This window comes from Erythrolamprus reginae, chromosome 10 (genome assembly GCF_031021105.1).
Source record: "Erythrolamprus reginae isolate rEryReg1 chromosome 10, rEryReg1.hap1, whole genome shotgun sequence".
Taxonomy (NCBI): domain Eukaryota; kingdom Metazoa; phylum Chordata; class Lepidosauria; order Squamata; family Dipsadidae; genus Erythrolamprus; species Erythrolamprus reginae.
The window spans coordinates 19,522,836-19,548,151 of NC_091959.1; the positions used below are offsets into that span (position 1 = coordinate 19,522,836).

The 25,316-nt window shown below is 37.2% G+C and overlaps 1 protein-coding gene across 3 annotated transcripts in view; it reads left to right on the forward strand.

Moving 5' to 3' along the window:
- Positions 1-25,088, forward strand: part of ASB7 (ankyrin repeat and SOCS box containing 7) — a 28,923-nt gene extending 3,835 nt beyond the window's left edge. The window contains exons 2-5 of one of the 3 annotated variants that reach the window (XM_070763508.1): positions 1,161-1,424; positions 7,679-8,284; positions 8,616-8,676; positions 20,536-25,088. In XM_070763508.1, the coding sequence (XP_070619609.1) occupies positions 1,214-1,424; positions 7,679-8,284; positions 8,616-8,676; positions 20,536-20,572 (915 nt within the window). In that variant the 5' untranslated portion in view covers positions 1,161-1,213 and the 3' untranslated portion in view covers positions 20,573-25,088. Of the gene's footprint in view, positions 1-1,160; positions 1,425-7,678; positions 8,499-8,615; positions 8,677-20,535 lie in introns of those variants that run through there. The other 2 variants (XM_070763506.1, XM_070763507.1) reach the window with 2 other exon arrangements.
- Positions 25,089-25,316: the final 228 nt, after the last annotated feature.

The following is a 25,316-nucleotide window of genomic DNA, read 5'->3' on the forward strand; positions in this document are numbered from 1 at the left end:
ATTTAGAGACAACTGAAAGCTTTATACTCGTGAAGTTTGGCCTTGCTGCCATTACCCTTTCTCAGTTACTTGTCTCCAACCAGACTAGAAGAGAAGAATAGTCTTGGCTCTTTATAATATGCATTTGTGGCTACTTGCTTAAGCTGACACAATCGCTTACGTAAATTACATTGTTGGTATTCTGTTGGTCTCTTCGTCTCCACCATTGATTTTCCTGTTGCTACGGGCTGTGGAAAATGCTGGGCTAGTGATCACTGTGCAGAGCTCTTAGGTTAATCAGAATATATGCAGCCTATGCAGTAGTTTCTCAACCGTGGTTAAGACCTCTGGATTTAAAAGAACAGCTGCCTGGGGAATTCTGGGAGTTGAAATCCACAGGTCTTAAGGTGATCAAGGTTATTTTTTAAATTTATATAATTTGACTTCTATGCTGCCCTATCCCGGCTTACAGCAGTATAAAATTACAATTAACAACAATAATAAAAAGAAGTCAAGGAAAAAAATTAATTTCTAAAATCATCATTAAAACTAAGATAATTTGATAGCATACATACTAATAATTCAAACTACTTCGAACACGTGGACAAGCTTGTGGTAGTCCTGCCGGCATAGCCAGGTCTTTGTGGCCTTACGGAAAGCCAGAAGGGTGAGGGCCATATAGACCTCATGGGGGGGAGTTGGTTCCATAAAGTTGGGGCAGCAACAGAGAAGGCCCTCCCCGCGGCCCTGCCAACCTACAATGTTTAGCTGATGGGACCAGGAGGAGGCCAACTCTGTGTGCTCTAATTGGTCTCTGGGAGGAATGTGGCAAGAGGCGATCCGGTAAATAATCTGGCCCTGAGCCACATAGGGCTTTATAGGTAATAACCATCTTGAATTGTGCCTGGAGACTAATAGGAAGCCAGTGCAGCTCGCAGTGTAAGTGTTATATGGGTGTACCGAGGTGCAGCCATGATGACTTGCATAGCTGCATTCTGGACCATTTGGAGTCTCCAAACAGTCTTCAAGAGTAGCCCCATGTAGAGCGCATTGTTAAGAAGCATTGCTGTAGTTGATAGTCAAGATGATTGTTACTTCCCCCCCACCCTGCTCTCCCATGCACAATGCATCATGTTTCATTCTTTTATCAATTTCATTAGATAAATGTATTTTTATTTCAGGTCACCGCGGAGACTTCATGACCCTTCTTTAAAAGGAAGCAGATTCTGCGAGGATGTTACATCACCACTGCCGGAGGAACCCTGAGCTACAGGAAGAGTTGCAGATTCAGGCAGCAGTGGCCGCCGGGGATGTCCATACGGTGCGCAAAATGTTAGAACAGGGCTACTCTCCCAACGGCCGAGACGCTAATGGCTGGACCTTGCTCCATTTTTCAGCAGCAAGAGGGAAAGAGAGATGTGTTCGTGTATTTCTTGAACATGGAGGTTAGTTGACCTAAGCAGAGGAATGTGTGGTTGCTTGGTGATGAAACGTTTCAGGCCTCCTCTTTCAGTACTTTGGAATAATTTTCTTTTTTTCTTTTTTGCCGTTTGCACACCAACGTGATCTAGATAAAATTTATTCTGTACATTTTTAGATCTCTAATACGGTGCAGAAAAGAATAAAAACACCGCAGACAAGCTATGTGACTTCAGAGTTGACCACAAGATGGCACCTGCTTGTTGTGTATTTTGAGTATTGTGCAAAAGAAAATCTAATTCGTTCCACAACATAATTCTGCACGGACTGGTTCTAGCAGATGGCTAACTTCTTACTCTATATTGTAAATTGTGATTAAATTTATAACCTAAACGTAGATGTTCTGATATATAAAGTCATAAAATTATTATTGGGTGTAGGATACTAACCACTTCTAGCAAATACACACTTACTTACTTACTTACTTACTTACTTACTTACTTACTTACTTACTTACTTACATACATACATACATACATACATACATACATACATACATACATACAGTATTTGATTCATATGCCGCACCCTCCGAGGACTGCGTTTGTAATAGCAGAACAAAATAAAGTGAAGTACATAGAAAAATTTAGCTTCATAATTCACTTCTCCTAAATTAATAGCTGTTCTGCCGGTGTGTCTCAACCACCCCTAATTACAGGGTAATTAAGTCCAGGAAGACACACACCACACGATAAAAGGAAAACCCAAAAGTTTTTATAAACAGAAAAAGCTCCCTTTTTAAATGTTAAAGGGATTTTCTGGTACACACAAGGCACAGGTTAAATGCAGTCCAATTGCTCACCCAATTACTAAGAAATTGAGTCCAATTCTAAAGTCCAGAGAGTCCACACACACAATCCTGAAGAGCAAAAACCACGATCTTGACGAAACAATGAATCAGATAAACTGCCATGAGGCTAAAACACCAGGCTGCACTTTTATCTGTAGCACTAATTACAGCAGCCGCACCCAACCACAGGTGGCCTCATTTTCTCTTGTAATAATCCTTCAGTTGTTGTCTCCTATGCATCACTCTACACATGCGTGGATGTGTCATTAATTCTTGTTCAGAATCCAAGGATGATACAGATGATTGAGCTCCTCCTGGGCTGTCTGCCAAACTCCCCTCTTCTCTGTCACTCACGCTTCCTTGGTCAGAGGAGACTTCGTTGGCAGATTCTACTGGGAGCAAAACAGGCCTGCGGCATGTGGATGTTTCCCCCATATCCACCTCCACATTCCTTGGGGCAGGAGCTGGGCCAGAGCTAACCACAACAATAGCTACATGGAATTGTCACTGCTTTGCAATAGGATTTAGCTTTAGATTTCTCCATGATTTCCCCATATCTGTTAGAGTCTATTTCTCTTTGCTTTAAGTTGCATTGGTAAAAAAAAGTGTTCTGAAGATATAAATAGGGTTTCTGCTCTTTAATATTTGTATCTTTCCCTTAAATTTTATAAATAATATCCCATTTATGGATAAAGAGCCAGTTGGTATTGTTGATTAAGCAACTGGGGATAAAAGAAGAGGTCTGGGTAGTAAAATATAGAATAACAGAGTTGGAAGGGAAGTTGGTGGTCTTCTAGTCCAGCAACTGCCTAAGCAGAATACCCAATACAATTCTGAACAAATATTGTATAAGAAAATGGGGGCTCTACATGTACAGGAATTGCTTATTGATAAGGGCAGATATTTCACTTGGGTTTTATTAACAGAACATTGTGCTACATGTATATAAAATTAAATCATTCTTAATTTTATGTGATGTATGTGGCAACATTTAGCCCATTTTGCCTGATCTTGAAAAACTAATGTACTAATTGAATCTGGTTTTTATTTGGAAGGATAACTCTGAGCAATGCTTGTTAAAAACACTGGAAAAGTTTTAAAAGAAGTCAATTGCAAATTATTTCCATGATATCGCCAGGAAACATATAATCCATCAATGTCATCTAGACTTTAATTTAACTCAAAAGATATTTTATCTTTTGGGTAAAGTGTCATTTTAAAAAATAATTATCAAGTGGAATATGACCAGAAGATGGCAGTATAATATTTCCAAAACAGATGTGAAGCTATAGTACAATTCTCCTTCTCTCCCAAATTTTCCTTCTTCATATCTGATATTTCTAGCTGGTTTCTATACCTGTGGAAATGAGTTCAGATGCTGCCTGATATCTGTGATATCCTCTGTTTTTTTGGTTCAGAATTTGCCACAATAGTACCGTAAAGTTTATTTATTTATTTTATTTATTTTATTTTATTTTTATGCCGCCCTTCTCCTTAGACTCAGGGCGGCTTACAACATGTTAGCAATAGCACTTTTTAACAGAGCTAGGCTATTGCCCCCACAATCCGGGTCCTCATTTTACCCACCTTGGAAGGATGGAAGGCTGAGTCAACCTTGAGCCGGTGATGAGATTTGAACCGCTGACCTTCAGATCTACAGTCAGCTTCAGTGGCCTGCAGTACAGCACTCTACCTGCTGCGCCACCCCGGCTTAAAGTTGGTCAGACTTAACTGCTACATTTTCTCAAATAGAGATTCGGGAATATTTGTTGCATTTCTTGAGGTTTTCAGAATTATTTGCAAATTCTAGATGGACCTCACATGGATCCTTAGTTGACACAGGACAAATGTTGAGCTTCTTTGGTGCAGGTAGTCCTCGACCTACAACCGTTCACTTAGTGACCATTAAAAGTTAGGGTAAGTAAAATAAGTCAACAAAGTTGAAGTAAGTCAAAGACTCTGAAAAAAGGGATTTACGACCAATTTTCACATCTACGATCATTGCAGCATCCCCATGGTCATGTGGTTTACATTCAGATGTTTGCTGGCTGATCCATAGTTATGAGGGTTGGCAGTGCCCCCAGCATCACATGATCCCCTCTTATGACTTTCTGACAAGCAAAGATTCGATTAGCAACTTTGTTCCTCATTAAACATCTGGCAGTGATTCACGTGGCAAAAAAAGTCATAAAATGGGACAAACTCAATAAATGGGACAAACTCAAAACTCACTTAGTAACATAAATTTTGGGCTCAATTGTGGTCGTACCTTGAGGACTACTTGTGCCTTGTTCGGGCTACAAGAATGGTGGAAGATCTTAAGCATAAAACGTATCAGGAAAGACTTAATGAACTCAATCTGTATAGTCTGGAGGACAGAAGGAAAAGGGGGGACATGATCGAAACATTTAAATATGTTAAAGGGTTAAATAAGGTTCAGGAGGGAAGTGTTTTTAATTGGAAAGTGAACACAAGAACAAGGGGACACAATCTGAAGTTAGTTGGGGGAAAGATCAAAGGCAACATGAGAAAATATTATTTTACTGAAAGAGTAGTAGATCCTTGGAACAAACTTCCAGCACACGTGGTTGTTAAATCCACAGTAACTGAATTTAAACATGCCTGAGATAAACATATATCCATTGTAAGATAAAATACAGGAAATAGTATAAGGGCAGACTAGATGGACCATGAGGTCTTTTTCTGCCGTCAGTCTTCTATGTTTCTATGTTCTACGGTAGATGGACTTTCCAGAGCTGAGGCTTACTCAGGTGATCTCCTTAATGAGTATTCATGATGAAAACAGTTGACCATTTGACTATTTGTGCTTAGGCTTCGAGTGGTTGACGTTGAGTTTACATTTATTTTGTGCGGGTGTGTTGTTGCGGTTTGAAGCTGAAGTATTCATTGACCAGTAGGACATTGTAGTTGATGATTTTATGAACTATATTTAAATCAGATCGAAGGCAACGTAGCTTTAGGTTTTCTAAGCCCATAATTTCAAGTCTGTGGAATAAGGCATTCTGTTGCAAGCAGAGGAGTGGAGGACTCTTCTTGTGAAATATTTCTGGACTCTCAATTGTATTAATGTCCAATATGCAGTACGAGTAAATTTGGGTAAAAGAATGTTCAGGGACGATCTCACCTACAATCAGTCAAGCTTTCCTCTTGACTTTCTTTTATTCTCTACTCACTCTGAATTAATCTTAAATAGATTTCAGATTTTGCAGCTAAGTGATATTAAATTAACTACAGGAGATCTTTTTGTCTATGAAAAAATGCCAAGGAAACTAGTGAAGCTGCTGACATTCCCCGGTGTCAGATTGAGATGTTTAATACAAGTTAACACTAGTTTATTTAAACAGAGAAAGCTTTTAAACAATTCGGTTAGTCTGTACAAAATTTGTTAATGCAAGTTATTTTCTTCAGCTATAAAATAAGAGTTGTAATTTTAATATTTAATTGTCTTATCACCATCTGGAAAGCAACTTTGACCACTTGCTGAAATAGAGATTATTTCTAATGAAGTGTTCCACCAAACAGGAGTTTGCGTATTTACATTTAATGATATCCTGTCTTTCTACCTTAAAACAGTATTCAATGTTGAGATTTCTGTAATGTTGCATGGTTATGTTCCACATACTGCCCTTGCCAACATTTTATATCACTTTTTATATTCAAATAACATGAGCAGAAATGGGAGGAATTGAGTTCCAGGCACCATGTAATTTGACCATGAACAAAAAATAACGTTAGTCATCGCATGTGACAGGATGATATTAGATCTATACATCTGGTAATTTTTAAAACATTTCATGAATCCAGATTTCTGTGGGAGAAGGAATACTTAGCTGTGCCTCTTGAAATGTTGACAGTTTGTCCTATCCTGCTTCCTTCCCGTTCTTCAAAATTAGATGTTTACATTCTTGCAAAGCTCAACATTTTGTGAAGCGGCAAAGTTAGGTCATTTTCATTTTATAGAAGACGGGATTTTATCGGGATGATCTGAACTAATGTATAGCTTACATGCTTTGCAACTGCATAGATCACAGAGGGCTTTCTTTACCATATACAGTATTAGCCCCCTGAAAACAAACGCATCTTGCCAGACCACAATGCATCTGTATCTTGAGCCTGCAGATGTTGCCACAGATGCTTCTCCTTAAGACCACGAAGCTCAAGGGAAATCAAAACATGGAACCAAGGACGAAGTGTTAGAGCTGAAAGGAATTAGGATAGGTAGGTAGAGAGATTTTGTGAAATTGGGAAATACCTGGTGGTGGTTGGATCGGGAGACCTGGCTGCAGGCAGTCCTCAGCCTACAACAGTTCATTTAGTGACTATTCAAAGTTCACAATGGCACTGCAAAAAAGTCACCTATGGCCGTTCTTCACAACTTACGACCATCGCAGCATCCTCATAGTCCCCTGATCAAAATTCAGATGCTTGGCAACTGACTCATATTTATGACACTTGCTATTATCAGCTGGGATCATGTGATCCCCTTTTGCAATCTTTGGCCAAGCGAAGTCAGTGGGGAAGCCAGATTCTCTTGACAACGATGTCACTACCTTCACAACTGCAGGGATTCATTTAACAGGTGGGGCAAGAAAGGTTGTGAAAGGGAGAAAAATTCACTTGGCGACAGAAATTTTAGGCTCAATTGTGCTCATTAGTTGAGGACTACCTGTATTGGAGACAATAGATATAGTAACTATTCTTTTTTTCTTTGGTTTATTATTATTATTATTATTACCAAAGCTGAATTACAAGGGAAAAACACCAATTATTCAATTCATCTATCATGAACCAAACCAAATTTTATTGAATTCTCTTTTGCTTTGGGGTTCTTCCTCATAAATGGGTCTTCTGTACTGCCTTTTATATGGTAATTTGCACGAAAACATTTTAAATTCCGAAGCATGCCCTGTTTTTGAAATTTTGCATTTTTCAGTACTGAAATGTTAATGTTTAAAATGTTAAATCCTTGGTGCCAAAACTACTTTGAATATGCACAGTGTTGTTTAATCACAGTTAAGTCCCAACCACTGTATACACTGATGATTCAATAGTATTACAAAACATTTTGTATCAGTTGGAAAGAAATGTATAAACAATAACAATAATCAATGGCAATAATTTTATAGTGCACTCAGAGAGAAAAATGCCTGCTTCTACCTAGGATTGAACTTGCAGCCTCTTGATTGTGAGGCAAGAGCTCCACCTCTAGACTACCACACCACTTTTGTTAAATAGATATCTGCGGTATCATATCATAAAAATACTAACATTTATGAGATTTCATATCTGCTGGGAAAACTGAATTTATAGATTAACTTCGTGGGTGGAAAAAGTTCTATTTTAAATTGGTGTTTTGCGTCCTTTTCATGTTAATTAACTTCTTGCACTTTTTTTCCCCAAAAACTTCAGCGGATCCTACAGTGAAAGATCTGATTGGAGGCTTCACTGCTCTACATTATGCAGCTATGCATGGCCGAGCCCGGATTGCACGCCTGATGCTGGAATCCGACTACCGTGTTGATATTATTAACGCGAAGAGCAACGACGGCTGGACTCCCCTGCATGTGGCAGCTCATTACGGAAGAGACTCCTTTGTGCGACTATTGCTGGAGTTCAAGGCTGAAGTCGATCCGCTGAGTGACAAAGGCACTACACCGCTTCAGCTTGCCATTATCCGCGAACGGTCCAGCTGTGTCAAAATCCTCCTAGATCACAACGCCAACATTGACATTCAGAATGGCTTTCTGTTACGCTACGCCGTGATCAAGAGCAATCACACCTATTGCCGGATGTTCCTTCAGAGGGGAGCGGATACGAACTTGGGGCGCTTAGAAGATGGACAGACGCCGTTGCACTTGTCTGCTCTTAGGGATGACGTACTTTGTGCGCAGATGTTGTACAATTATGGCGCGGATACCAACACAAGGAACTATGAAGGACAGACTCCGTTGGCGGTTTCAATAAGTATATCTGGAAGTAGCCGGCCTTGTTTGGATTTCTTACAGGAAGTAACAAGTATGTATAGCGGAAATCTTTTATCAACATTTGCAATAGATTGGAAAGGGGGGTGGCAATTTTTAAGTTGTCTTCGACTTACAACACAATTGAGACCAAGATTTTTGTTGCTAAATGAGACATTTGATGAGTGAATTTAAATTATATATAATAATGATCAACTGTTCAACTAGCAAACCCAATAAAAGGAACCCTCAGGGTCTTCGAATCCCCCAAAGTAAAACTTTATTGAATACACTATCTGGGAACTGAAGAAACAAAACCAGCTCTGGTTTTCCCGCGCGACAGTTTGCTTAGTTAAATAATAGATTCCTTTTCTCCCTCTCCTCAGCAGTGATGGGCTACTACGGGTACGGTCAGATACGCAGAACTGGTAGAAAAATTTTGGTCAGGTACGCAGAACCGGTAGAATTTTTTTTGAATATTTTTATTTTTTTCCCTTTTGGGCTCTGGGTATTTTTTTCCTACAGCAGTAAATGAGGTTGAATGTGTATAATTTTAGAAGAGGTGTGTGTGTGTGTGTGTGTACGTACACATACAGTTTATATAGTAGATAATGTATATTTTTGTGAGCCTGTGTGTAATATGTATGTACACATATGGCATATATACATAGAATTAAATAATATATTTTGGATGTTCGGTAATAGTAAATAGATAGGGAAATTGTATCTTTTTGAGGCGAGGCCGGGGCCAGGCACCCTAACCCAAACCCTTGACATGAATGACGTCAAGTTGGTCACCTTTAAGCCAGTCACCTGACCTTTAAGCCACTTCCCGATCACGTGGCCAGCAAGTCACACCCACAAAATAAGCCACACCCACAGTGTGGTAGTAAAATACTTTGCAGCCCTTCACTGCTCCTGTTGCAAAATTTCTTTTTGTTATGGGAACAGTCCATTTCTCCATCAAGCAGCTTCAGTAGTGACCGTGGCATTTTGCAAGGTCCGTGAACTATATTGCGGCATCCCATTTCTTCCCCACACATTCCAACCCCCCTCCCTTAGAAGGCAATAAATTGATTCAGTCTTGACGATAATGCAGTGAGCCAGCAATCAGATAAATGAATCTTCCTTAATGTTTAAAATACAGTGGTACCTCGACATACGAGTTTAATTCGTGTCAGAGCGGAGCTCGTATGTCGATCAATTCGCATCTTGAACGAATGCCTTTAGACTTTGCTTTTCGCGCCGAGATAACTGGAAACATGGAATTCTTGCGCCACCTAGTGGACCCTCGGCTCCTATCCCGAATTTGAGCTCGGGTGTCGAACAGAAATTTTGCTCGCGTCTTGGCTTGTAACTTGCAATACTCACATGTGGAGCAGCTTGTATCTAGAGGTACTACTGTAATCCTGTTTGCAATCCCTTATTTATTTCTTTATGTATTTATTAGATTTATATGCCGTTCCTCTCTGAGGACTCGGGTCAGCTTACAACATATAAAAACAGCAGAATACAATAGCTAAATCCAATTAGCTAAAATTAAACAATCTAAAATCCCCAGTTATACTAAAACATTATATCCAAATAATTGGTATTCACAGGACTATTTGTTTAGGTGAATTGTTTTCAGAGACAAAAATCATGCTAGCACAAATGTAAAATCAGGAATTCTTTTTAAACAGCCCAGGTTTCTCCTGAATAGTCTTCATTTTCTCATTTCTTTCCTAACCTTGATTTTTACAATGTTATCTCAGTTTGCTGATAAACATAAATTTATAAATCTCCTGTGTCATGTAAGAAAGGAACAATGTAGCTCTCACCTCTTTTATTCACAAAGAAGCCAATTTTTGCTACTTTTTAGTTTTGTGAGTAATATGACACATTACTCACTCTTTCCCTGTATTTAATAGTTTAGTAGATTTAATGAGCTTCTCATAGAGCTTTTTGCTAAATCTTTCTGCTATTAAAAATATAGGGGGGAAATGAAATCATGCGTAAAAATTGTATTTGTAGGATATCTGGTCAGCAACGCATGTTCCTAGTTGTTATTAAACGGGCTACAAGAATGGTGGAAGGTCTTAAGCATAAAACGTATCAGGAAAGACTTAATGAACTCAATCTGTATAGTCTGGAGGACAGAAGGAAAAAGGGAGACATGATCGAAACATTTAAATATGTTAAAGGGTTAAATAAGGTTCAGGAGGGAAGTGTTTTTAATAGGAAAGTGAACACAAGAACAAGGGGACACAATCTGAAGTTAGTTGGGAGAAAGATCAAAAGCAACGTGAGAAAATATTATTTCACTGAAAGAGTAGTAGATCTTTGGAACAAACTTCCAGCAGACGTGGTTGGTACTGTACATCCACAGTAACTGAATTTAAACATGCCTGGGATAAACATACATATCCATTGTAAGATAAAATACAGGAAATAGTATAAGGGCAGACTAGATGGACCATGAGGGTCTTTTTCTGCCATCAGTCTTCTATGTTTCTATGTTTCTATGTTTCTAATACTATATAAAGTTTCAAATCATTCTGCATTTTTTTCTTAATAACAAGAAAACAGATTGTTGTATATGCATGCAAAATTACCCTTGAAAGTGCAACTTCACTCTAGGGAAACGTAGCATTTGAGCTAAGAAAAGTTTTGGGAAGAAAACTAGCGTGTTTCCGTTTGTGCTGATTGAAAGCTAGGAATTTTATTCAGCAAATCTGGAAAACGCCAGATTGGAAAGATCTCCTTATTGAAACCACCCATTCACTTTTAATTTAGAAACTTGAAACATTTTTCTCCTTTGTTTTCAACTAAGCAGTGCATTTTTTTTCTGGCTATTTTAATCTTTGGGATTTGGAAGGAAATAATTTTGGGGCTACATGCGGTATTCTTATACATACACACACATAAATGCACGTGATTGGTAACACATTTTTAGGCCGTATGCTTTCTGTTCTGTGGCTAAATTTTCTCAAAACTTTTTTTCTGCAGATTTTCTTCCTATTTCTCCAGAATTTATTGATTTCATATTCAGCACCATTCTGTATTTTTTATCAGGTTTGGGAGAGATGCGCTCCATTTTTATTGGCAGAGGGACTGTGGTCTGGTCCTTTGCTGCTTCCAGGGCTGTCCCAGGGGCCACATCTAAGCAGCCTTGCGTTTGACACCCCTGTTCTACAGGCACTCCTCCATTAGTTTATTTTCAATGGGTCTTTTAATGTCTGCTTTCCATATTCAGAAGTTGAATACTGGTGAAACAATTTATATATATTTATATATGTGTGTGTCTGTCTGTCTGTCTAATGGCACTCCTCCCTTGGTTTATTTACAACTGGTCTTTTAATCTGTGCTTTCCATATTCAAAAGTTGAATACTGGTGAAACAATTTATATATATACATGTCTGTCTGTCTGTCTCTCTGTCTGTCTGTCTATCATCTATCTATCTATCTATCTATCTATCTATCTATCTATCCACACACACACACACACACACACTACAATGTAGTATCTATAAACTACTTAATCACCCATTCTCCCTGTAGTTTATCTTTATTATTTGTGCACAATCATTATTCAATATCTACATGACCAATCCAGAAAATTTTAGCAAAATAGAAACTGCATCCTTTTCATAGCTTTCTGAGGTGTACTGAAGTCTTATCGCATAGACTCAGCATGGGTAGAGATAGACAATTATTTTGGGATTCTTCCATTTCTTCCATCATCATCTTAGGACGTCAAACTAACAGCTGTTTTAACAATAGCAATAGCAGTTAGATTTATATACCCCTTCATAGGGCTTTACAGCCCTTTACAGAGTCGGCATATCACCCCCAACAATCTAGGCTCTCATTTTACCAACCTCAGAAGGATGGAAGGCTGAGTCGGCCTTGAGATTCGAACTGCCAAATGGCAGGCAGCAGAAGGTTACAGAAGTAACTTATAAATGCCACTTAGAGAGATTTCTTAGCTCTGAGTAGGTATGTTGGGGTTAAGATATATAGTTTGCTGACGTTGCTCTTTAGGCTCATTAGTATATAATTCCCATTTATATATAACTAGGAATCACAATTGTAATATAAAATGAGGTAGAGATTTGTAGATGGAGATGCTGAGCCTTTCTGAATAATTGGAAAAATGTTATGTTATTACAAAATGAGATCTTTTTCTTACAATCAAAAGAAATAATTCATTTCTTTGGGAAATATGCTGTTTCTTTAAATCATTCTATAGGCTTTATTTCAGCATAATTTCCATGCTTTGAAACCAAGACCATTATAAAATACTATAATTCTGTAGTCAGTTTCTAGATTTACTTCTGGCTTTAAGGCAATTTCCTTTAATGTGAAATATTCAGTAGCTTAATGTTACATTTTAGATTCCTGTTCTCGTGTCAGAGTTTGTGAATTTATCTTACTTTGTAATTCTAGTGTGGGATGATTGTGTAGTTCAAACTTCAGTACTGAATCTCTTACAGGTGGGTTGTTGTGTTTTTCAACTCAGCACTACAGAATTTGTGAACAGCCTTGGCTATATTCTCTTGTTAGCTGATATTCAAATCTCAGTTTTAAAATAAATCATATTTTAAGAGTGGGATCGGCTCTTTATATACGTTGGAGATGGATCAGACGTTTTCAGAAAAGTGACATCTTAGCTTCTCTTGGGCATGGAAATTGGAAGCTAAGCTTTCAGAATGGCATGTAGTATGTTGGGTGGGTGAATGTTAGTCAAAGCAAACTCCCCAACTATCGTATTGCAGGCACATTTTCAAAGCATGCATGTTAGCCTCAGGAATATAACTAGGGTTTTTGTTCGGCTGGCTTCTTTGATATTGCCGTAATGCTTTTGTGTGTTTATCCCCTGACAATCCCACTACCTCTCCTCCTCCTCCTCCAGAGTGCCCTGTTTCAAGGGACTGAAAATTTCTGGCTGCCTTTGGGTATGGCAAACATATAAAAGTAAAAATATCAGGTGTACAACAAATTGTAAATGGAGCACTGGACTTGAACACAGCGCAAAGGACAGGGCTAAGCTGAAGTTTTCTTAAGTTAGCATTGAAGTGAAATCAAAAGGGTTTGGCAGCAAAGAGGCATTTATATAACAGGAAGTTGGATCCAATTCTGATCAGTCATATTCAACTGCAGATTACCGAAGCTGGGTTGGAAGTTGAACTCTTAGACACCTATCAAAAAGTGTTACCTAGACATGTGTCAATGTGCCCTGTATAAAGCAAGCAGTTTTAATCTTTTGGGGTTTTCGGCAGGATTTTAAAATTCATGCAACAGCCATAAATGGAAACAGGGAGGTTTCTAGTCATCAAGGAAAGGTAATTTGCTCCCAAAATTAAATGAGAGACATATCCTCCCCTGCCCAGCAATTTCTGCTTTCCAAACAATACATTCCTCCCTGAAGTCTTTTTTTTTTTTGAAGGGAATAATTTTCACTTTCTCCAAAATGTAAAACAGTCAGGGGAATATTCTCTCTCTCTTATGGAAAGAAAATAAACAATACTCTGGAAAACAAGCAATATGAGTACAACAGAGCAAAACATGTATTTACAGAGGGAGGGGATTTCTAAATCTAATTTAATTTAATTAATTTGCCGCCAATCCCAATAGGATATAATATATAAATATATATATTCATGTGATTCTTCTGGAGAGAGAGAGAGAAAGAGAAATATATATATATTTGATACATTGCCTTTCTATCATGTAATAGATCGTGTAATACCCGATACATCGTATACTATTTATGATAGTATACGATGATAGCCTTTTTACTGTACAGTATAACCTTCATTGACCAAGTATAAACCCATTCATTCTTCACCTGATGATCCTTGTCCTTCTTACTTTTTTCTTCATCCATCAACTCCAATCCACCCACATTTTGTTTGCTTCATCATCTTGAGTTTTCTAGATGACCGAGGGTGGGTGAGTTTCTAGATCTTTAAATAACTGCATTCTTAGGGGGGGTGGGGGCAAACTAATTGAAATGCCATTAAAATTTCTCCAGGTTCTGGTATAACTTTGTATCGTGGAATAAGTTAGAGAACTTAGTTGGAATCAAGTTATTCAGAAATATTCCATGAGTATTGCTGGGACATCATGAGCTGTGCTATGATAAAAGAAATCCTATTTGTTTTTTAAAAATCATCTTTATTTTAATATTTGTGCATGAGAAAAGGAAAGTAGGTATAAAGTACGTGCCTGCAGGGTTTTTAAGTTGTTCAGTATTGAATCTTAACAATTTAGGATAAATTCTGTGAATGTTTAGGAGAACAGGAGCATCATTCAGGTCTAAATGTTTGCATCTCTGGTGGTTTGCAATAGTGTTTTTTCTCTCTGTGGACAATGGAGAAAAATCAAAATAGCATAATGGATTGAATGTTCTTTCAAAGAAAACAAAAAGTAACATAAACAGAAAAGGAGTGTCTTTTACATGGAAGAAAACAATCTTAGATGTAACTTATCTTTATATTCCTTTTTTTAAAAGAAAGAAATTAGTCTATGAATGCTGATGCTTATTTAGTTACATTGCATTATGTTCCCTTTGAAGCTGCAAAACGTTTTGTTTTGCCTAACTTTGTGGCTATCTGAATGTCCAATTGGAGAAAGATAAGTGGGAAATTATCTTAATTAATATAACTCTTGTAGCAGAGAGGAAATGTACTACAGTTGTTTATGATTTTAAAACATTTTCATTGAGGCTTTGATATGTTTTTGAAAGTAAGAGTTAAATACTTGGCTTTCCTTGCTGAAGTAATGTGCCTGGGAATAGGGTGATTATCTAAGAAAAAGCTTTATTGTATTAAAAAGCCACAACAGGCAATTTTCCCAACTAATACGGCAATTAGAGATATAATTTTTAGTGGTTAATTTTGTACAATTAAATTAATGGTGGATTTATGAAGGAACAGTTCAAATTAAAGCAAGAAAATATAATTATATGTGAAAACTCTTAATTCCTATTATCTCCTTAATAGTCAATTTGCCTTTTGAAATTAGGTTTTTGAGATGATTGTCATAGGCAGAAGAAGATTGTGTCCTAGATAATCAATTTATTCAATTGCCATCCTGTAAGAAGAACCCAATGTCATGTCATGTTGCAGTGTTTTTGTTATGAAAGCATGAAAAAACAAGTAAAAGTTGATATCTTGGTTTGGAAGAAGGGGGAGAGAAATCCAGTACAGTATACTAGAACTCACTTTAAAATTTTACAGATTGCTGGATATGAAGAAAACATCACCAATAAAAGTACTAAGGGTTTTTGTTTGTTTATTTTCTCATTTTGAATTTTTTGTTTGCTTGATTTTGCTTTTGTAATTAACAAGCTTGGAATTAATTTGGGCAATGTTTTGGAGGGAAAAATTAATAGCTTCAGATTTCCCCCCTCCTCTTATTAGTCTACGGAGAGGGGCGGCATACAAATTTTAATAATAATAATAATAATAATAATAATAATAATAATAATAATAATAATCTTTTGCTGAGTTGCTAAATTCCATGCAAAATCACAGTCATACTGAAGGTGGATGCATTTACATTGTTTAACATTTTTGAACGGAATTAAGGAATGGTGCAAGGCTTTATTATACTAGCACCTGAATTTTAGCCTTAAACATTTATTTATTATTTATTTATTAGATTTCTATGCTGCCCTTCTCACAGCGACTCAGGGCAGCAATAACATATAGATGTTTGTATTTCGGTTTATATATATGCATATCAGATATCATTGAGTTTCCAAGGATTTCCAGCGTTGCTGAAGTTACGAATTTAAATTGGCCAGTACACATTCTAGAAATACTAATCCAAACCATTATATCTTAGTTTTAATATAATTTAATTTAATATATTAAATTTATAGGCTGCCTAATTTCTTCTGGGCTCTGAGCGACATACAACAAATAATAACAATATAGAAACAATTAAAACCCTGAATAAAAACTTTCATTTCTTCTTGGCCGGAGCTAAATGGTATTGCTCAACGGCCCCAGGTTTTCATGGCTTTCTGGAAGGCCAGGAGGTTGGGGGCAGTGCGGGTCTCTGGGGGCACTTGGAGTTTTAATATCATATTGTCCGAGGCAGTTGGAGGTAGGCACATACCTGTTCCTTTCATCCTTATTAAACCTTAAGAAGTACTGTAAAAGACACTGATTTAGGAGGAAATGACTTAGCTTTGAGGTTAAGTAAGGAATCTGAGCCTTCCCAATTATGGACCAGTTGGCATAGCAATCGCTACCTGAAATAAGTACCCTGGTGAGCATAGCTCCCTTATACGTCTTATTCATGTAAGCTTCGGTTAAAATGTTTCTGCAAACTGGGCATGCTTCATACTGTATAATCAACTAAGGAGCTGATTTTATTTGCTACAAATCTAAGAAGAGAGATAATTCCAAGTAGAGAATAATTAATAGAAACAAATAAACAAATTAAAGGGTATTTAATTTCTTGGTAATCCCTTCATTTTTTATAGTGCTAGCATAAAGGGAATTTAAGAGTGATAAGTCTTAGTGTTGCTGGCATCTTAGTTCTGCAATGTATGTCTGCTACTTTGTCTCTGATTTAATTTAGTTTTGTGGTGGTGTTGGTTTTGTTGTTTAATCTTGACTCTTACCCATCCAGATTTGCAAGAATTAAATATTTATGTTCAAAAATATTTGCACAGTACTGTATTTCAATCTTTTGATAATCAGTCAACATTTTTTTTCTGTTAAAACAGTACTAATGTCAAACTTGTTTTTAGCAACATTTTTATTAATGTTCTACAAACCTGATTATTACTGGTCTCATAAAAACACAAATAGCAAAAATATCTGGTTCAGTGCTTGATCTAAAGATAAATAACCATTTGTAGAAATTCTTGCAGATTTAGTGTACTGTATATTATATTTGCTGAGTACTTAAGATAATTTTTAGTATATTCACATTTAATAACATTTGTACATGGGTGTTGAATATCCATATGTAGCCATCAAGAATTTTAATGTAATTTTTTGCTAAGTTTGTTTATTTTTCTCTTTGAAGTAGTAGAGAGTAACAAAATGGATTTTTGAGCAATTTATTACAATTCTTTTTTCATCAGATTTTATCCATTCTTTTTATCATTCATTAATAAAAGTATATCACAATTATTTGTCTGTTTATAGGTATGTATTACAATACCAGTTGGGCATATCATATTTTCATATCTTAAATCTTTAATGTCAACAAAGCATACAAATATCAAAACCCTAGATTTGTAAAATTAAAAATAAATAATGAATTCATTAATTAGTTCACAATATCAAATAATTATTTTTCATAGCTACTAATGCAATTTGAAATTTGCCAATAGAATAACCCATTTATAATAGTCTAAATAAATAAAAATAGTTGATAGTCAGAAATCCCGATGGGGTTTTCAGTAATTGAAGTGAAATACAGACATGCTAATAATTGTTTTTATTATACTTCTGGTACATTGTTTTTCTGATGATAATTAAGACTTATAGTTGCTACTTTCGTTTTCAGCAAATCTAATAATTTATACCAATGTAGCCCTCATGGATATCATACATTTTGCAATTTTGATCATTGTCTATCAGCTAATTATGTGCTGTAGGTTGAAAATCTTTATCCTATGTCCTTTTATCCTGTCAGATTTTTGAATATTCAGCCTATTCTGATCTATCATTTCTCCTAACTCTAAGTTATTTTTTAATTTTTATTCTAGACTAACTTTTAAAACAGGTTCATTCAGTTTTACTTTTCTTTCTTTAAAATTTATCTTTTCTCATTTCTTACATTTTACTAATATCACTGTATGTATCATTTTCGTATAGTTTAAACTGCCTAATAATTTCACCTGTCTCTTATGGAACTTCCACTCCAAAATCAATTTTCTATGATTATGTTTAGTGGGGATTTACTTGTACCCCTATCGCAAATAATAATAATAACTGACTGAATAAGAAATCAAACTGAAGTCTAAAATTTCATTGCATTTAGCGCTGACATTGAAACCAATCACAAAATTTAAACTGCACCGTCTAAACATTGCCTTTCATTCTACATTCAAATAGCATTTATGTTATTTTTATGGTTCGCATTTTATATATGTTGTTAATTTCACATTTAAAGCACATTCAAGAAAGATCCCCATCAGAAAAAATGTAACTCTTTTAAAAATCCTGTATTGCTGTATTCTCAGTATTACTTTAGTTTGCAGTCATGTTAGAATGTGTGTGTGTTTGTGTGTGTGTGTGTTTGTATATCTGTCAGGATTTTGGTGTCAGATAAATCATTTCATTGAATAAAAATTATTCTGTGCCAATAACTTTCTTACTAGTTATGACAACAGCCTTCAGTATTAGCTGCCTAATAAATTCTAATAAGTTGCTTTTAAAATTCCTTTTTTAAAAATAGCTGTCAATTAATACCAATTAAATTTCTGAATCCCAGTGCCCTGTTCTGGCATTATCTGGAGGACGGTACTAGGCAGCTGCATTTTTCATCTTAATGCTTACGCTGCTGCCGCTGCAGTTTCCAATTTTGTGTAGTTCTTCAAGAGGGCCACTGATGGAAACGGATCTCTGCAGCTTACCACGTTCCTCTTCTGTCCATCCCGCCAACAAAAAAGTTGAAAGCTCACCTAACAATCTGCGACAGGGACCTTGTAAAATACCTCCCACATTTTAGCTCTTTGGGAAAAAAAAAAAAGATTGCTAGGCGCCCTTCGCACAGGATAGCTATAAGTACATAAAATTGCCTTTGTTGAAAGAAAGGCTGGCTTAACGTAGCTCGAATGGCCTTTTCCATTGTACCCAAATAGTGGTAGATAAGCACTGACCGTGCTTTCCCTTTTTTTAAAAAAATAAAATTGGGGGATAAAGTTTACTAATGAAAGCATTCCTTAAACGTCGGTTCCAGAAATGTGTCTGGGAGCAAGTCAGCTCAGGAGTTCTGTGACTCTGACACCATTGTGTTTCTGGATGGAAGGTGTCAGCTTTGGAAGCATTTTAATTGTTTTACCTAATCTACTTTAATCCAACTCGGTTCTTTCCAGGTTTAGCCGAAGCTCTCCACATTACCTCTTCATCATTAGGCAGCGCTTAATTCGCCCCTTTCTTTATTTTCTTTGCCTTTACCAGATTGCTAATAACATTTTAACATTTGCTATAAGAAAATTCGCTGGTGTGGTCTATAATCCTCCCCGCTCGCCCATTCAGATGCATCCAAGAATGAGTAAGTGCTCTAGACACCGAGGGGCAATAGATGTGGCAAGTGGTGCTTAACACTGGAAATGTCCATTATTAGCACATTCCCAGGAAATGCTGTTCAGATTATCAGGAGGAAATGTCAAGACATTTAATAATCACCCTTGAGGAATTTAGTTTTAAGGGTAGATGCCCTTCTTTTCCGCCCTCCCATTTTCTTCCAAGTTTTTCCTTCTGTGCTTTCGGGTTCCAAAAACAGGCATGGGAGCTACATAAAGCAATACATTTGTTTCTCCATCTCACACGTTTATAACCGTTATCTGGGATTGGCAATCTTCGGGTTTTGCTTATGGAAAGCGTGAGCCACATCTATTTTTGTTAAAAGCATGGGCTTATAATGAAGATTTGTTTTGACGTCTTTCGTCTTTTTTTTGCAGTTAGTGTGAGTTTGCTTTTTGTGCAGTTCTGGTGTGTACGCACCTTTGTTGTAACTAACTCAGTCCTACGGGATTGGGCGGCATCGAAGTGGAATAAATTAAATCTTTTGAAGGATCTCTCGGGCTCATTCCCTGGAGTCCCAAACAAATGATTCTTAGGTTATATCGTTAGGATCGAACCAGCGGTGAAATCTACTTACCTTCCCTACTGGTTCAGAAGTGCGCGCACATGCTTTTTCACCCGCGTTCCATTCCCCCGTGGGCTTTTTCACCCTCTGCACATGTGCAGAATGCTATGAGCATGCGCAGAGGGTTAAAAACAAGAAAATGGCAACATCTGCAAGGGTGGGCGGAGCCTCGCGCTGCTACCGCCCCACCGATTCTCCGAATCACCAGCTATCCATCACTACGGGTACACCTAGACCAGGCCGAACTGGTAGCGTTTCACCCCTAGATCGAACTCATTTGCGTTTACCACTAATGGACCATCTCAGGTAGCATAACTAAAAAATTAAATATTTCCTAGTAGGACTATTTTACAGTTTTGGGACAACTGCACAGTTCTACTGTTTGGGTTCTTTTTGCCTGTTTTTTCCAAATACTCTCTTTAAAAAAAACCCCTCATATCTTGATAATGACATTAATGCTTTTGTCTTTTTTGTTTTAGGGCAGCCTCGGAACTTGCAAGACCTCTGTCGAATTAAAATCCGCCAGTATATAGGCCTTCAAAACCTCAGACTCCTTGACGAACTCCCGATTGCCAAGGTCATGAAAGACTACTTAAAACACAAATTTGATGATATCTGACAATTTGCAAGAGTTGGACAATAAGCAGGATTAGTTTGTATTCCAGATACCTTTCAAAGGCTGGTCACCTTGCACAACGTATATCCTATGCAATTTCTGATTTTGTTTTGTTTTGTTTTTTCCCCTCCGAGAAGTCAGAAGGCAGGTATACAACTCTTTTCCGGCGGGGGGGGGGGGGGGGGAGGGGGGGGCAGGTAGAGGGGCCTGTTTTATACCAAATGCAAGGAGGTCTTAAATTCCCCCCCCTTTTTTTGAATTCTTGGTCCAAGTTTACAAGATTCAAGCTTTCTATACAAGTTACAAACGGGGTGGGGATGGGGGAGTGGGTGTTGGGTTTTATTCTGCAAGGGAGGGGCCCCATTTTTTAAGCATCACTTTTAAGAATGAAGAAGGAGCGTTGCTTGTTTGAAAGGAAGTCTTCCCCATTCTTTTATAGCATGTGTTAATATTTGCAAAGTGCTGAATGAATTCTAAACCAAATAAGGGTCAGGCTTAAGAACGCCATCTACCAGGTATTGCAATTGTATTTCTCTTTATGGGCAATCCTATGGGCAGAACCTTCTGTAGCAACAACGATTGGTGGATTAAGCCCCCTCGCACTATTCACGCACACACACACACACACAAACAAACAAGGCCAACACAGCACCTATTTTACGCTTCATTAGTGCTGGCAATTGATTGGATTCCACACAGGGATGTAATTTTCTGCCCACAGGGGGAATTATTTATTTTTATTTTGCAAAATCATGGCTCAGGCGTGTAAGTAGAGTGTTCAAAGTTTATTACAGACACGATAGCTCTCTGAAAACATTGCCACCTTCATTCTTTTTTAAAAAATAATAATTCAATTTTAGATATTTTACATAATTATTGTACTTCAGATGTCCAAAAGTTCCTTTGATGCAAGTATGAGTGGACTACTCTTTTTAATTAGGTTTTACACTGCTCAGATACTTTTCTGGTCTCTGTGCATCATAACCGAAAACCAATTTAATTTAAAGCCGACATATCCTGTTTCCATATAGTGCCTCGAGTGCAATATATCTATCTGTCTTATATTTTATTTCCTGTATCACACATGTGACTTTCACACATTCCTATCCTGACCTCAAATGTGATATTTGTTACTATTGGAATTGCTGCTTTATAGGGTTTTGTTGTTGTTGTTGTTGTTATTTCATTATCGCCACCTTCATTTCAACGACATCCGATTTCAAATATCGTAGCTCACATCTCAGTTGTCTTTGTTGTTTTTTTCATCCAACAAGCTAATTCATGGTTTTCTTAGGAACAAAATCCAAACTAGCGATTTGTTTTTTAAAATATAATATATATTTTTAAATGGGGTCCATAATTTGTTTCTCTGATCTGACATGCTTCCAGGTGGTTTGACGCTAAACAGAGCCATAGACTGCTTCTCCTTAACTTATTCAGGCCATGTGAAAACCATTCTCAATTCAAAATACCTGCAAATGTGAATTATACGTGCACAGATCTCTGTCCTGTCAATAGGAAGGTCCTTAAAACTGAGTTTATAGGCAGTGTGTGAATTCTGTGCTTATAACTCACTTTTCATAGGTATGTTGAAGCTCAAGTGGTCGATCATATTCAATATACTCAATATTCAATATCACTGCTTTGCCCTTTCTGAAGACCGTATTCTCACTGCTAGGAAAGTAATTCCTCAATATTGCTAAGGACAATTTCTTGATAGCTTGAAATGAATCCTTGATTACAGCTTAGTTCTAAATGTCGGATACTGTGAATATCTTAGATGCCATCTCTTATTTTATGGGAGTTGAGGTCATTACAGAAATGGGATTCTGATGGTCCTTTATCAACATCCACTGATCTTGAAACTCGGAGGGTTCGGATTTTAGATCAGATTTAGCTTGGATTATGTTGCGGAAGCACTGCTGGTTCTTGTGCTTGAGTATATCAAAATTTTCAGGCATACATATAGACCCCGCGTCCCATATATCAGTTTTTCCACGTACATAAGAGCAGCATGGTGTCCCTTCAGTTAAGGATCTCTCTTCTTGCTTTTAGTGGATATTTAAGGAACAGTGATAATCAAGGGATTTGTTGATGCTAATTTAGCCCTGGCTTCACAGAAGCAAGCAAGAAGTTGATGGCTCAGAATATAAGGTAACAGGCGACTAGCACTTTCTCTCCCTTGAGTATGTCAATGTTTTTAAAAAGAAAAGTGGAACGATTGCTTGAAAGGGCCTGTTAATTTATTGTTTCCTTTTAAGGTCCCATAGCCAAGTCGAGCATGCATTTGGTATGCTAGATGTAAATGCAATGCGATAGGCAATAAGATACCCATCTTCCCATTGGCAAATAGTATTGTTAATTCCCAGTCTTCTTCTGGGAAATGTTTTAACCCTCCCATGGTCAACCTCTTAACAATTTTTAAAGGTACTTTTAATCCTAGTCCAATCCAGAAGTAAGTAAGTTGTGAACTGGCACAACAGATTTACAGGTCTGACTCGGTGTGCTTGATCTATCGCATTCTTGAACATCCAAGTTATCTCTACGGATGCCGAGATCCATTATATGATGACTTTTAATTCTTGTCTTGCTGCTGTGACTTTCGGGAAAATGTATAAACGCCATGCTGATAACAAAAAAGAGCTATTTAATGGAATATGTAAACTCCTTTCTTTTTTTAATTTATTCGTTTCGAGGTTCATTTTTGGGTTCCTCCCCATGTTTTAATACGGAGCTCAATTTTATGAAGTGCACCCTGCATGCCTTCCTGTCTGCAAAGCTGTGTTGGAAAGTTTAAGGCAAAGAGGGAAGGTTGAACTTTGGGTCCCAGTTGTATAGAAAATTAAAGCACTTGAGTTATTAAATTACTGGTTAGTTGCCTTCCCTCTTTAGTTTTAATGTTCAGGGAATTCCACAGCATACGTACTGTGCTAATTTGAGGCCGAGAAGACGGAATGTACCATATACATATATACCTCTGTGAAAACTCAACTGGATGAAAGGTTATGAAAAAAATGTAGACTTTTAACTTATTTGATCCAACTTATTAGACTGACAATTTGAAGAGGTGTATAATAATTTATAAAAAGAAAAATATGAGAAATTTCTGTTAGACGTTTGGGCTTAAAATATGGCGGGGGAAAAAATCTGAGCATCTGTGCTAGGCCTGTTATCTCTTCTTGTATGTTTGTCAACTCTTGATGATTTTGTTTAAAAACAACAAATCCAGAGATTGGCAAACACACCAAAGAAATGGACAAGCTGATGGTCATTAGGAAACCACAAACCTCATTCTTTTGAAAACAGCTAGAGTTTTTCTTTTGTAAATATTTATGTTTATAGATGTACAGCAGAGTGTGTTTTTTCTAGATTATTTAATGATCATATTTCTAATCTATTTACAATATTAGATACCGTATTTGTTTGTTCCAAAGGCTTCTGTTTGGATTGTAATTTGTTTCTCATTCTCTTTCTCTCTCTCTCTCTCTCTCTCTCTCTCTCTCTCTCTCTCTCTCTCTTGCTTAATTTATTACTCATGCAATGAAAAACTTTGTCCTTCTGTGGGACAGCATGAAAAGATAGTAGCCAAATATTTGTTAATACAGTATTTAATACTTTATACCAGTGTTTCCCAACCGTGGCAAGTTGAAGATATTTGGACTTCAACTTCCAGAATTCCCCAGCCAGCAAATGCTGGCTGGGGAATTCTGGGAGTTGAAGTCCAGATATCTTCAAGTTGCCAAGGTTGGGAAACACTGCTTTATACAACACCCTACAAATTGTGGCTTGCAAATAAGAGGACGCTCACAAAAACACACTTCCCAGAAAATGCCCAATTCCTTCCCCCATTAAGGCCTTATGATACTGATGCAAAACAGGCTTCCAGCCCTGTTTCAGATTCTAGTTAAGCTGTGAACCCCGGCTTACTATAAACCACACTTAACCGTTTGTGTAGATGTAATGCTAAGCTTTGGTTACGGCTAAGAAAAGAAGGGGAAGCGAGACTGTTAAAGGAGATCAGATTCCTGAGGCTACTTCCTAATGTACTAATCTTATTTATCAGGGAAACGGTGGCCTGCCTGAAGCTTTGAAAGTTCTCTTGAAGGAAAATAGGTCATTTTTTTCTGCTCCAGCAAGTTTCTGTTTGTTTTCAGTCCCGGTAGGACTTGAGACGGAGGCTTCCTCTGTGTTATCTTGTCAGGTTGCTACTTGGGACCTCAGACTGGCTTGATCAGGTCAAGTCTCACTATGGGAAGGATAACTGTACTATTTTGTCTCCTGTTCCGTCTTCCACGCAGCTCTCTCCATGTTGGCAATTTCAATATATGAATTTTGGTTGTTTTTTTCCCCCCTTTTGTAATGTAAGGCTTTCGGTTGGGTCATTTTGAATTAAAATAATTTACCAATTCTTTTAAATTTGGTCCTCTCTCCCTCTCTCTCCCTCCCCTCTCTCTCTCTTCCTCCCTTCTGCCACCCAATTCCTTCTTTAAACATGAAGATTTTTTATTGTAAAGACGTGATGGAGAAGTGCCATCTCAGTGCCTGTCTTTTAGAAAATTACGATTTTGGATTTCTGATTTTAAACTTTATTATTTATTGAACACCGATTCAGCAAGTATGGTCATCTACTTCTAAGCTGATATG